At 38.7% G+C, this 13549-nt stretch overlaps 1 protein-coding gene across 1 annotated transcript in view; it reads left to right on the forward strand.

Annotated features, from left to right (window-relative positions):
• Window positions 1-12801, forward strand: part of LPHN2 (latrophilin 2) — a gene marked incomplete at its 5' end in the record, with an annotated part of 36642 nt that extends 23841 nt beyond the window's left edge. The window contains 4 exons of the mRNA XM_009871242.1: window positions 3277-3405; window positions 3823-3919; window positions 7375-7503; window positions 10744-12801. Of these exons, the coding sequence (XP_009869544.1) occupies window positions 3277-3405; window positions 3823-3919; window positions 7375-7503; window positions 10744-11498 (1110 nt within the window). The remainder of the gene's footprint in view (window positions 1-3276; window positions 3406-3822; window positions 3920-7374; window positions 7504-10743) is intronic.
• Window positions 12802-13549: the final 748 nt, after the last annotated feature.

Genomic DNA, 13549 nt, shown 5'->3' on the forward strand with positions numbered 1-13549 from the left:
GGAAGAAAATTAGTATAGAAAATGTCCTGTTCAACATTGGTAATGTGGTGTGTATTAGTCTGGACATAGAGCCCAAAGTCTTTTCTGTGCACGTGAAACAAATCGTGCCTCCGCTGCCGCACTGGAACCTGAGGATGATTTACAGCATCAGCCCGTCTCAGCCCGAAACCTCTGTGTTTCTCCGACCAAGGCACAGGACCTCTGCTGAAATCCCGTTGAGCTGCCACACAGAGCTACAGGTGACAGGCAGAGATTGTACTATGAGTGCTCGTTCATTGCAAAATTAAGTGAGATGTAAAAATTAGTTTTCTTGTGAACTTTGGCACACCTTAGAAAAAAGTACTCACTGGCCGGTTGTTTTCCAGTGTTTGTCTACCCCAGCAATTGAACAGCTTTGCACGCTGAACTGCAAAAACTGGAATGTCCTGGCAAGAGGCTTCCCTCACGACTGGCATGGAGTAAATTAGTTTTGCTCCCCTTCCCCTGCTGGGAGCAGAGGGCTCCAGAAGGAGCAGATCTGCTGGAGAGAGAGGAAGCTTGCAGGAGAGGGAGGAGTGAAGGGTGCAGCTGGGTGGGATTCTCTTTGGGTTCCCCGCACCCCTTCTTTTCCCCAGGCTGAGGGTGGAGACTGCTTCCAAGGTTGCCGTAGAGGTTCTCAGAGGTGAAAGACAAAAGAAAAAAGCTCCTAGCCTGTATTAGAAAGCATGGCAAATGGAGGGGATGAGAGTTGAGACGAAGCGTAAACGTCAAAAAATCCCAGCCTAAAAAACCTTAACATAAAATGCAATACATCCTGCATTTGGAAATAGCCAATCTGCAATATTTAGATTCTAAATATTTTTACCAGTTTTAGGCTGGAGACCTAGCAATTATTAACTCCCATTATAATTAGCTCACCAGAGACATAATTAACTGATATTTATAAAATGGCTCGAGACCATTGGATAAAGCGTTGCTGTGTAAGTACGAAAATCACATTCTTGTATATTCTCAACTGTACCAGTTCTAACAGTATCAGTGTCTCTAAATTCGGTGTAGACAATGGCATCCAACCTTGATTTAGGAAAAGATCTGGTAGACAGAAAGAATTTTATCCAGATGAACATGGCACTCTTCTCATTCTGAGAGAACAAAAGCACACCTAGAGAGTAGACTGAGCCTAAGAAAAGGAGAGAGAAGAAAATGCAAACATTCTCCAAATGCAAATAATTTCTAGATTAGAGTTTCATATAAGGTTGCCCTTTCTGTCGCTTGTGTTGGACTTGAAAATCAAAAACAGATTCCTTTTTTATTTCTTCTTACAGCTGTGCATTGTTTTTATATTAAGTGGAGTCAGCAAAAAGCAATATTAAAATACCAGTCAGGTGTGAAAAAGCATAACCTAGAGCAATAAGATTTATACCTGAAAGAATATTAAAGCTGCCATTTAAGGTTTTTAAGTTTCAGTGCCTTTGACTGGATATCATCCTGTCTTCTGTCTGCATAGCTAATGTAGTCTTTTTATTCTGTTATTACTAGTTGGTCACTAAATTGAACAGAGAAATAGAATTGTGAAAGTGAAAACTATTATGTTTCCAGTTCTGACAAGATGATAGTGCTGTTGCTTCCATCAGTTTCCAACAAGCTATAATTTAGAAATAATGACAGTGGAATGCACAGTACTGACAGATAATGTACATTCACTGCAATATAGGCATTAGGCAAAACCAGCCCTGGAGGGTGGTATTTGGGTAAAAATACAGCTTTGAGTGCTATTGTCTCTACTATGTAGTGCTTTGGAGCATTTAATATCCATTAGTGTTCAGGAATGTATTTTCTTAGGTGTTATATCATCTAGTGATGAGATACAGAGATAGAGATAGATACATATAGATATATATACACACTTAGGTTTTTCGGACTACAGAGTTAAAGGTTATAATTCCATGCATTTCTGGTTTCATTTTCTAATGTCTTTTGTGCTGATACAGATAGGGATTCATGTATAATATTACCATGTACTCTTCACAGAAAGATGAGGTTTTGTCCCTAGCTTGAAGTTAAGGCACTGACTATTCCAATTTTCTTCAACCTTGTGATTTGTAGAAACATCACAGTATGTATTCCATGATTAAAATTCTTGTAGTATTGAAAACACCACATGACGTGTAAATCCACATTACTAACTTTTTGCAGCTGTTTTTCCCTCACTTTCCCGGAAATTTGAGAGTCTCATTGTTGTAGATGTAGATTCCAGGGTATCTGGTGGGAGATTAAAGAAGTTAAAATTTACGTGTTGGGACAAATTTTATTCACGGTGTCCTTTCACTGATGCTGTCATGCTGCTGGGATGCGTATGCATGAAAATTAGTAGTCAGTGTAGCAGTCACCAAATATGAGAGAATTAACCACTCTGTAAATTAATCCTGATGGCTTTCATGACAAACATTAACACTGGCAAATCACAAAACTTAAGGTTTTCAGTACGTCACTAGAAACAGAAAGTGAATAAATGCAGGCCAGATACTGGAATCATTAATTAGTTCTGTTGCTCTGTCACACAAACGTCTCATAGATAGGCATATTGAAATTCTATGTTCAGCAAAGACAGTAATAAACATTTTATTTTTTGTCCTATAAGTAAAATACGCTTCATTCCCTAGCCTTTAGGGTTCAAAATTTGACTCTGCAATGCTGTCAGTACCTCCTCCAGCAGCGTAGCTGGTGATCTGCCTGGAGTGGGGCAGTGGCATTTTCTGAGCTTTGTGCAATGCCACATCGGGCAGGTGTGACCATATTAACGAGAACTGGTGGAGTTACACAGAGTGACTTTGTGTGCAAGTGCCTTGGTAGTCCTTACAGGTTTTGCACACTCTCTTGGAAGCGATAACGTAGCGGGCACTGCCACGCAGTGTAAATGCTAGTTACCTCAGCCCTTTTACGTGCTAGTATGGGAAGATAGGCTTCCTATGGTTTCTGCACCGAAAGCTCATATGAAAAGGACTGTTTTCATCCAGCATTTCTTTCAGGTAAACTTAATAAATAACTCAGCAATGATTATTCAGGCAGAGCTAAATGAAGTGCCTTTATGTCTTGGAATTAATTTCTTCAAAAATCTTGGGTAGCTGGTAATGCTGCTGCTAAGTAGGGAACAATTTTGCTAATAGCCAACAATTCAACAAGATTTATCTATTTGTTGAGAAGTGTGTGACTAGTTTCAATGCAAAGCTCATATAGTTCTGCCAGTGGAGATATTTAACTCTGGGGTTTGTGCTAAGGAATTTTTTCTCCTCGTAGGTACGTAAGGAGTATGGCAAATGCTTCCGACATTCCTACTGCTGTGGCGGACTACCAACTGAGAGTCCCCACAGTTCAGTGAAGGCATCAACAACAAGAACTAGTGCTCGCTATTCCTCTGGCACTCAGGTAACAAAGATTTTGACAGTGTATTTTAATTAACCTTATTTATAAAAAGCCTACTGAGATGTGTTCCAATCAGAAGCACTAATTATCTTCTCATTATTATCGTTTAGATGGCAAATGCATTCTTCTGCATAGTACAAATGATTTCTTTTTAAACATTTCCTTTTACTTTGGTCTAATGCAAACACCTTATTTTTATTGTAATTAGGGAGTGGTTTATAGGAAGGTTTTATACTGTCATCTTAATGAAATTTAATAAATTAGAGTTTTAATAACAGAAGAAGGGAGTTTCACTAAATGCTAGAAGAATGGCTTACTTCAGGCCAAAATAAACACCAATATTCTACATAATAGCCCATAAGTAGGACAAAATCTTTGTGTAACCTGTTGTGCTTCTGTCTCAATGCTTTACCTTGACAGAGTCGTATAAGAAGGATGTGGAATGATACTGTGAGAAAACAATCTGAATCGTCTTTTATCTCAGGTGACATCAACAGCACTTCAACACTTAATCAAGGTCAGTCACTGGGAACATTTCAGTTTTAGAAGCCTTAAATTTTATACAGATTTTATATCATTTAACACAGAAGAATTGAAAAGTATGTTTTGAAAAAAACAATTCCGGAACAAATGTTCTCTAAAAGGAGAGTTTTAAAGTCATCCACTAGCACATTTTAAAACCGTGTTCCCTTAACTGGCCCCTGCTATAGAAGTTGAATTCCTTCATTTGTGGGAATATATTAAATAAGTTTCATCAATAATTTAACTTAAAAGCAAGATCGTAATTTTAAATCTTTCCTAACCTTTATAGGTTAAATCTGAAACAGAAATATGAGTGCAGTAACATTCTAATGCATATTTGACTATGATTTTTAGGTGCAGAAATTTTCCCAGTGAAATCTAATTGATATCATTTCTATGCCAAAGATGTCTGTAAAGCATTTATCTTTTCTATTTCAAAGAGCATCATATCTGTCACATGGGATAGAATCCAGATTCAGGCACAGAGAAGCTGAAACTCCAAATTTTCTCAGCTCAAATACACTTTGAAATCTGTAACCTCGTTCTCGTGTCTAGATAGAAGACAGGGTATTAACCAAGACAGAATGTCCTTTCCTTTCTCCCCTTCCCCCTGTGTTTTTTAAGGCAGTTTGAGCTAGCAGTGGAGGGAAGACTGCTCTGTGCAAGCCAAGATCAAAGCCTGTTCTTCCACCCACATCTCCAGAGAACACATAGCCCTGGTCTCATTGCTACCAGTTCCTGCTTGGAAAGTGTCAGACAGAAAATTCAGCACTGTCAGGGCTGTGGTAAAGCCCTCATGAGCCACAACTAGCAAATTTTCTTCCCTTAGTTTTTTTGTCTAGGTTTTTGGGGTTTTTTTTAACCCAAGATTTGGTAACTCACATTCATTTTTGGAAGTAAAAAATATGGTATTTTTTCAAAATTTCAGAAAGCATGATTCTGTTTTTGCTAGTTGGCATGTAGAAAGTGGGTAAGACTTGTGTGTCTCACTGCTTCCCCATCTGAATCTTTTATGATCCTCTGGCAAAGGCAAAATTAAATAACTTGTATTTTTCATGGCCAAGAAAGAAGTACATTCCCTTCCAGTGTCTTACTAAAATCCTGTAAATACACTATAGATAAAAGTGTGGGATTTCACCCTGATTTTATCATGGAATTGTAGAATCGTTTAGCCTGGAAGGGCCCTTTAAGATCACGGGATCCAGCTGTTAACCTAACAATGCCGGGCTCACCACCAAACCGTGCCGCTGAGCACCACATCTGCACATCCTGTAAATACCGCCAGGGGTGGTGGTTCAACCCCTTCCCCTGGGCAGCCTGTTCCAGTGCTTAACAACTCTTTTGGTGGAGAAATTTTTCCTAGTGTCCAATCTAAACCTCCTCTGGTGCAACTTGAGGCTGTTTCCTTTTGTCCTGTCTCTTGTTACTTGGGAAAAGAGACCAACACCCACCTCGCTATGAACTCCTTTCAGGTAGTTGTAGAGAGCAATAAGGCCTCCCCTCAGCCTCCTTTTCCCCAGGCTAAACAACCCCAGCTCCCTCAGCTGCTCCTCATAAGGCTTGTTCTCTGGACCCTTCACCAGCTTTGCTGCTCTTCATTTGACACGCTTCAGCACCTCCATGTCCTTCTTGCCATGAAGGGCCCAAAACCCAACACAGGATTCGAGGTGCGGCCTCGCCAGTGCTGAGCACAGGGGCATGATCACTCCCCTGGTCTTGCTGGCCACACCGTTCCTGATACAGGCCAGGATGTTGTTGGGCTTCTTGGCCACCTGGGCACACTGCTGGCTCATCCTCAGCCAACTGTCCACCAACAGCCCCTGGTCCTTTTCCACCAGACGGCTTTCCAGCCACTCATCCTCAAGCAAGCCTGTAGCGTTGCCTGGAGTAGTTGTGACCCAAGTGCAGGACCCAGCACCTGATCGTTTTGAACCTTGTACCATTGGCCTTGGCCCATCAATCCAGCCTGTCCAGGTCCGTCTGGAGACTTCCTACTCTCAGGCAGATCGATACACCTGCCCAGCCTGGTGTGACCTGCAAACTTACTGAGGGTGCACTTGATCCCCTCACCCAGATGACTGAAAAAGGTGTTAAACAGAACTGGCCCCAACAGTGAGCCCCTCATGTCTCTCACTCCTGAGGTTTGCTCTAACCATGCTGCACCTCAGTTAACTCAGAGCTGAACAGAGGTCTTGGAAGCTTCTCTCTTTCAGGTCTTCAGTCTTAAGTCACTGGAGATGTTTTGCCGTGATCAGAAAAAATTATATCATCTTTATCCAATTATAATATTGTCACTATCTCAGTGATATAAGCGTATAAGGGTAGTTTAGTAGTTAATGGCAAGTGACTTTTTCCTTTAAAATAAAAATCAAGCCTTTAAAGTAGGCAAAAATGTTTGGACTGAAAAAAAATTCTCTTAACTATAAATTACATGTAATAATTCTAACCAAGATTAAACATAGTATACAAAAAACCTTAAGCAAAAATATATTTTAGTTAGTATTTCTGGTAAAAAAAACTATGATAAAACCTTTTTAGTTGTTCACTGGTACAAACTTTCAAATAAGTGTAATCAGGCAATAATTCTCTGAATCTTGGAATTTTCTTCGAATTGCTGGAAATCAAAGATTAATTGACTTCTTAATAATTTCTCAAACATGGTGATTTTTTTCTTTATTATTCCAAGAGTTGTTTAAATGGTGTTGCATTAACATGTAAAATGGGTTTTAAAAAAAATCTGCTCATGTAGTATTTTGCTTCATCTTCATTGTTTGTAAATTGATTGTTTAAAGAAAATTTGTCATTCAAGGAATTCTCTTTTAAAACTTGGCAGATAAATTTGCAGCATGAGTGTCCCGGGAGAAAATGTGAATGCTCTGATTTCTTAGAGCAAATATTTTGCTTTCCCCTCAGCATGCATACTTTTGCATATACTAAGATATGCTTCTTGCAGTTTGTCATCCGCTCTCTGTTTGAAAACAGCAATTCCCTTCCACTATCCATGTGTTTTTAATAAAGCGAGTAACAGCTCTGATCCTGTCATCAGAGATTTTTCAAGAGCTTTTGATTCGAGAAATTCAGTTCTCTCAATTCTGGACAGAAGTGTTCCATACGATCATATCTAAAGTTGTAATAACTTTATGTAGTACCTTGATCTCCACACATTTAATTGCTATTCTTGTGTAACAGTGATTTTGTATACATTAGTAAATGTCACTCTAACCAGATGTTTACCTGAGGGATTTGGACAGCACCTGTGAATTACGGGAATCTAACTGTATTTTCCTGCTCCCATTTCAAAAACATAGCTCAAATACCTTCAGAAATTTTCAGCCGAATTACATTTGACAAGTCCTACATGATTCATGATGAATAAAAAATATTCTTTATTGAAACTGTCAGCCTAAAATTAAAGAACTGACATTTTTTTCTGTTTCTTTTTTGCTTTAGGAATGACTGGCAATTACCTACTAACAAACCCTCTTCTTCGACCACACGGCACTAACAACCCCTATAACACATTGCTCGCTGAAACAGTTGTATGTAATGCCCCTTCAGCTCCTGTGTTTAACTCACCAGGTGTGCTTCTACTTCCTGGATAAAACCACTTTTCTTGGCTTGCCTCAAATCCCTCCTTTTCCCTAGATAGAGACTCAAGTTGCAATACCCTAGGCGTACAGTCTGAATTTCTGTCAGTTCGAGAAACACAGTATTGCCAATGTCAGCTTGTAAAACTGCACTATATTATAGTAATGCCTTTGCCATAACAGTATTTACCAATAATTATCCATGTTTTTAACACAGGTGGCATAAATCTTAATATACTATTACAGGACTGACACCACATGATCTGAGAGCCCATCTTCAAGATATTTATCACTTAGAGGTATCATGTCTATGCAATATAAGGTTGCAATATAATCTTGACACCTTTGGATACCCCCGTGTAGAAAACTGTATCCAGCGTCAAACAGATCTAAACTATAGTATAGTGCAGCTTTATGGTAGATCATTTTCCTGTAGGAAAATCTTGAGATTAACAGTTAGAACAGTTTAGTTCTGTAGGAATAAAGGGTGTCATCGCTACCTAACATTCTGTTGTTACATTGTCTAGTTGCTTTCGTTAACTACGGTACAGTTCATCAGTAAATACCTAGCAGTTGCTGTTTGATGAGTCATAAGATCACTTTAATATAACTGGAATGATAAATCTTTGATAAAGAGCTCATAAAACCTTGTTTTCAGTTTTTATTTCAAGTTTCCTTTTTAACTGAACTGTAGTTTCTATTTTCATTCTCTTGTTTTCTTACTTTCCTTATGCTTTCCTCTAGCAACCTACAGAGAGACAAGTATGGGAGTAAAACTTAACTTTGCCTATCAAATGTAAATTTTTTCAGCATGATTTTTAATGGGCACAATTAAAACATAACTAGCGGTCATGAAGTAGACTCAGCGGGCAAGTGGTTCACAATTTGCGAATGAAATGTTTCCACATTCAAAAAGTACTTGCATACTGCTTTTTGGGAAACAACATGAGGTCTGTAGCAAACCCTATTGGTAACAGAAGTTATGCAATGCTGAAATAATTTGCTGTTTAAAACCAAAGCAGTGTCAAGCAGAAATGCTTAATAATTTACTTATATTTTTACATTCCCACAGTAATCTTGCTACAGGCGATGGAAAGATTTCAAATGAATTACCTGATCATGGGCAACAAAATTTGCTTCATCAAACCAATTCGAATATATTCCAGCGTGTTTGACTATGCAGTATATCATAGAAAACTCATTTTAGATTATCAGATATATTTTGGTATCTGTTTAGCAGAAGAAAAGAAAATTAAAATTATAGAATTAAATCACTTTCATGAGGGAAATGAATGCCAGCATGTGGTCCATGTGGTGTCTACTTTTATAAATGCCATATGTTCTGCGCAGCTAAATCCATTGCAAGAAAAATCTTGGAACATATATGAAATTGCAAAACTATGAAGTTGTTTAATCAAAGCTTAAAGAGACCTTTCAGACAACCCTTATCATTGCTTAAATCAGTACACATGGAGACGAGTTAACAATAACACAAATACAAAATGATTTGCAAATTACTCAGAATTTATGTGGAAATTATTACTCTATTTTTTAAAGTTGAAGACAAGAATCTTTTCATGAGAAAATGCAATTACTTTTTAATTGAAAACAATATTTCCAGAGAAGATTGAATTTTCTACGATAAGCTGCAGCTTTAATTATGAAAAAAACCCAAAACTGGAAAATGTATAATCTTTTCTGAAACAACCTTTTTCTTATACTCCTCCAAGCCTTGCATATAATGCAGCAGCCTCACAGTGGTCAGTCTCATTTCAGTAAAGTCACTCCATTCTTTCTTTAATTTTAGACGTATCTGTAGATAAAGTGATTTTCTAGGAATGCTCTAACCATCTGACTTTCCATGGTCCAGACTGTTTGATTTCTTTCAGTTTTTCTTTTTTCTTTTTCTTTTGCTTGGGAAGCACTGTGCTGTCATAGTTTACATGTCTTTGTGTCTATAGGAAAACCTTTTCTTTATCGTGTTTCGGCCCACACCCCCTTAAAAAGAACCAAAAGCATAAAGACCTTAATCATCATAAGACTTCATTCCCCCCCTCCCCTTAAACTTCTTTTCATGTTTCCAGCAGACTTACCCAATCTGTCATTCCTCCAGCAGCTATGAGATATCAGCCATGGCTGATTTCCTCTTCCCATTCCACAACTAATATTTATTCTTTGGTTTAATTTCTGTGACCCATACCTACAGAAATTCCTAACATTTCTGCATTTGACTTCCATGCCCATGGTAACCATGGGCCTAACTCTTAATTAACTATTCTGGTTCATTCAGCGCTGTCACTGTGACTGATGCAGACTGCAGGCAAACTTTGACCTTTAGAAGGCTGGGGCCGTTGTTGGCAGACAGAATATTAGTGCAAAAAAATTACATTAAGTGGGAAAAGAAGCTGTTATTGCTTAGTAATCTAATTTGCTGAACCCTTGCTCTGACTAAGTTGCTGAGAAGCTCAGTAATTCTTCATCATGTTACAATAAATCATTTTACTTTCTTTTATATATCAGCTACTCTTAGGCCAGATAGCCTGAGCAGACAGACATGATGTGAGTTGTCCAAAGTGAGTCATTCCACCTGCTGTCTTTCGTGTTGTTGGATGGTGCTTGTGGGCCCTGGTCCCTGTAGTGTGAAAGATGGCTGTCCTTGTTTAACATAAATTCTTTGTATTTATCCATTTTTTTCATTCTTTTCTTTACTTCATCACAAAAAAAAAAAAAAAGGAAAAATGTTAGAAGTGTCGTTAAAGTAGTTGCTTGCCAGTTATGTGGGTTTATGTTGTACATTTACCTTCAGTTATGTCTGTGATCTAATTCCTTTTTAATTTAGTGTTGTTTAGGACAAATTCTGTTAATTTTCTTTTTCTAAATCATGGTGGTGTGCTTCAAAACATAGATATTTCCAAATGAATTGCTTTGCATTACATATGCAAGGGCATGGAGTGAACAGTTCCTTATGGAAGAGTCACAGAATTGACACTAAATTAAGAAATTAAAATGCCACTATCACCCGCAGGAAATACACGTTACTATTTTTAAAATTCATCTTTCCTATAAAGCGTGCAACTGTTTACATTTGGGAATGTTCAGTAACCTAACTTTTGTCAAGTCTTACTGCCGAGTACAACTTTGTCCTGAACTACATTAAAGAACTTTGTTTAAAAAAAAAGAATTAAGTGATAAAAAGCAGGGCCGTAACCGGAGCTGTCCTTTTCCATTTCAGGACATTCACTGAACAATGCCAGGGATACAAGTGCCATGGATACTCTACCGCTAAATGGTAATTTCAACAACAGCTACTCGTTGCGCAATGGAGACTATAACGACAGTGTGCAAGTTGTAGACTGTGGACTAAGCCTGAATGATACCGCTTTTGAGAAAATGATCATTTCAGAATTAGTGCACAACAACCTGCGGGGCAGCAGCAAGAACCACAACCTGGAGCGCACGCTCCCGGCCAAAGCTGTGATCGGCGGGAGCAGTAGCGAAGATGACGCCATCGTGGCAGATGCCTCATCTTTGATGCACAGCGACACCCCGGGGCTGGAGCTCCACCACAAAGAGCTCGAGGCCCCGCTCATTCCTCAGCGGACTCACTCCCTTCTGTACCAGCCCCAGAAGAAAGTGAAGACCGAGGGAACCGACAGCTACGTCTCGCAGCTGACGGCCGAGGCTGACGACCACCTCCAGTCCCCCAACAGAGACTCTCTTTACACGAGCATGCCCAATCTCAGAGACTCTCCGTACCCAGAGAGCAGCCCCGACGTTGAGGAAGACCTCTCTCCCTCCAGGAGGAGCGAAAATGAGGACATTTACTACAAGAGCATGCCAAACCTAGGAGCTGGCCATCAGCTTCAGATGTACTATCAAATCAGCAGGGGTAATAGCGACGGCTATATAATTCCCATTAACAAGGAAGGATGTATTCCAGAAGGAGATGTTAGAGAAGGACAAATGCAACTAGTGACAAGCCTTTAATAGTGTAGCAAAGAAATATTAAAGGCCACATACAAGTATTAAAGAGACTTAATTGGCCCCTCATACCTGCTTGAAGAGACGATTCTGTTGACCCTGTGGTTCTCCAGTAACGGGGATGACTGGACCTCGCAGTTCTGTGAATTTTTATAAAACAAAAACTTTGTATATACACAGAGTATACTAAAATGAATTATTTGTTACAAAGAAAAGAAATACCAACAAGGTATTTTTAAGATATCTTCTGCTGCTGAATTTAACAAAATTGTGAAAAAAAAAAAGAGAAATAAAAACTTTCCAGCCATTTTACTGCAGCAGTTTGTGAACTAAATTTGTAAATATGGCTGCACCATTTTTTTTTCTAGGCCTACATTGTATTATATACAAGGCGTAGGCTCGAAAATCCTGTGGGACAAATTTACTGTACCTTACTATTCCTGACAAGACTTGCAAAAGCAGGAGAGATATTCTGCATCAGTTTGCAGTTCACTGCAAATCTTTTCCATTAGGGCAAAGAATAAATACATGTCTAACCACTAGCAATCAAGCCACAGGCCTTATTTCATATATTTCCTCAACTGTACAATGAACCGTTCTCATGAAAAAAATGGCTAAAGAAATTATATTTTGTTCTATTGCTAGGGTAAAATAAATACATTTGTGTCCAACTGAAATATAATTGTCATTAAAAGTAATTTTAAAGAGTTTGAAGAAAATATTGTGAAAAGCTCTTGGTTGCACATATGTTATAAGCTGTTTTTCTTACACTCTGTCCATAGTACAGTAGTATGTTTAAAAGGCAAGTTCTACCCATCTTCACTTATTTTTCACTGTAAACAGTGTTCTGCTTTGACAAGTTAGTTTTCAATTCTTACATTTTGAATTTTTACTGCCAAAACCATAATTTGGGGAGAAAATTGTTTTAGAAGCCAATTATGCCAAGCCTTGCACAAATTCGGTATGGCTAACGAAGATTGTAACTCAGTTCCCTGTTCATTCTTTAATCAGGGTTGGGCGGTAAGGGGTAAAGGGGACACTGGTCACTTCTCACAAGCTTTCTCGTGAATAAAAGGTGCCTGTCCTTTAAAAAATATAAATAAAACATAACTATTACTCTTCCATATTCCTTCTGCCTATATTTAGTAATTAATTTATTTTATGAAAAAAATCTAATGAAATGTAAATTGTGTCAACAAAATTCTGCTTTTTTCATCCCTTTGTGTAAACCTGTTAATAATGAGCCCATCACTAATATCCAGTGTAAAGTTTAACACCTGTTTGACAGTAAATAAATGTGAATTTTTTTTCCAAATAGGTAAAATGTGCATTCTTATGTACGAAGCATAATTGGCATCAGCAGTCCTTTGACCCACCTGTATCCAGCTTCCTTACGTTTCATGACTTAAGTGTCGAGAATACAATAGAAAGTGTCCGTACAGCTCTACAGGAGAGGTCATCTTTGCTATTCGTTACTCTAGTCACAGCGGAATAGGATCAAACTCAGACATAGAAGGGTCATTAGGAAAATGTGCTGTAATTTCATATATTTACGTGACTTTTAAGTAGGCGTCTGTATAATAATGAGGTGGTAAACACCACTATTGTATTCTTGGCAACAGTAATTAGCAGTTAATTATTAGTGATGATGTTGCAGTGGGGAAAACATGAATAAGCAGCATTTGGATGGCGCTCTGAGTACTATCCAAATAGTGAATCTGTCAGGGCACTGTTCTGCGCTAGATAAATAAGCGTGACTGTCGCTGTTCTCGTCAGACCAGAGAACTGCAGAAGGCAGCTGATGCCCAAGGTGTTACCTACAAATCAGTGGCAAGATTGGAAGGCTGAAGTCCTTTGCTCTGTTGATTCCCAAACCTCTCCTGTCCCTCTTAACCAGGGCCTCAACAAGAACGCCAAAGGCTTCATTTGTCACCACTTCCAAAATTGTGTTCTTCCAAGTGAGTAATGCCCAGTCATCACAGGGGCCAGGGGTTCGTGTGTGGCCACTGTGACTATATGTACGGTAGCAGCAAAAAGTCATTTGAAAGCTCTGTCAA

Source organism: Apaloderma vittatum, unplaced genomic scaffold (assembly GCF_000703405.1).
Source record: "Apaloderma vittatum isolate BGI_N311 unplaced genomic scaffold, ASM70340v1 scaffold5216, whole genome shotgun sequence".
In the NCBI taxonomy this organism is placed as follows: Eukaryota; Metazoa; Chordata; class Aves; order Trogoniformes; family Trogonidae; genus Apaloderma; species Apaloderma vittatum.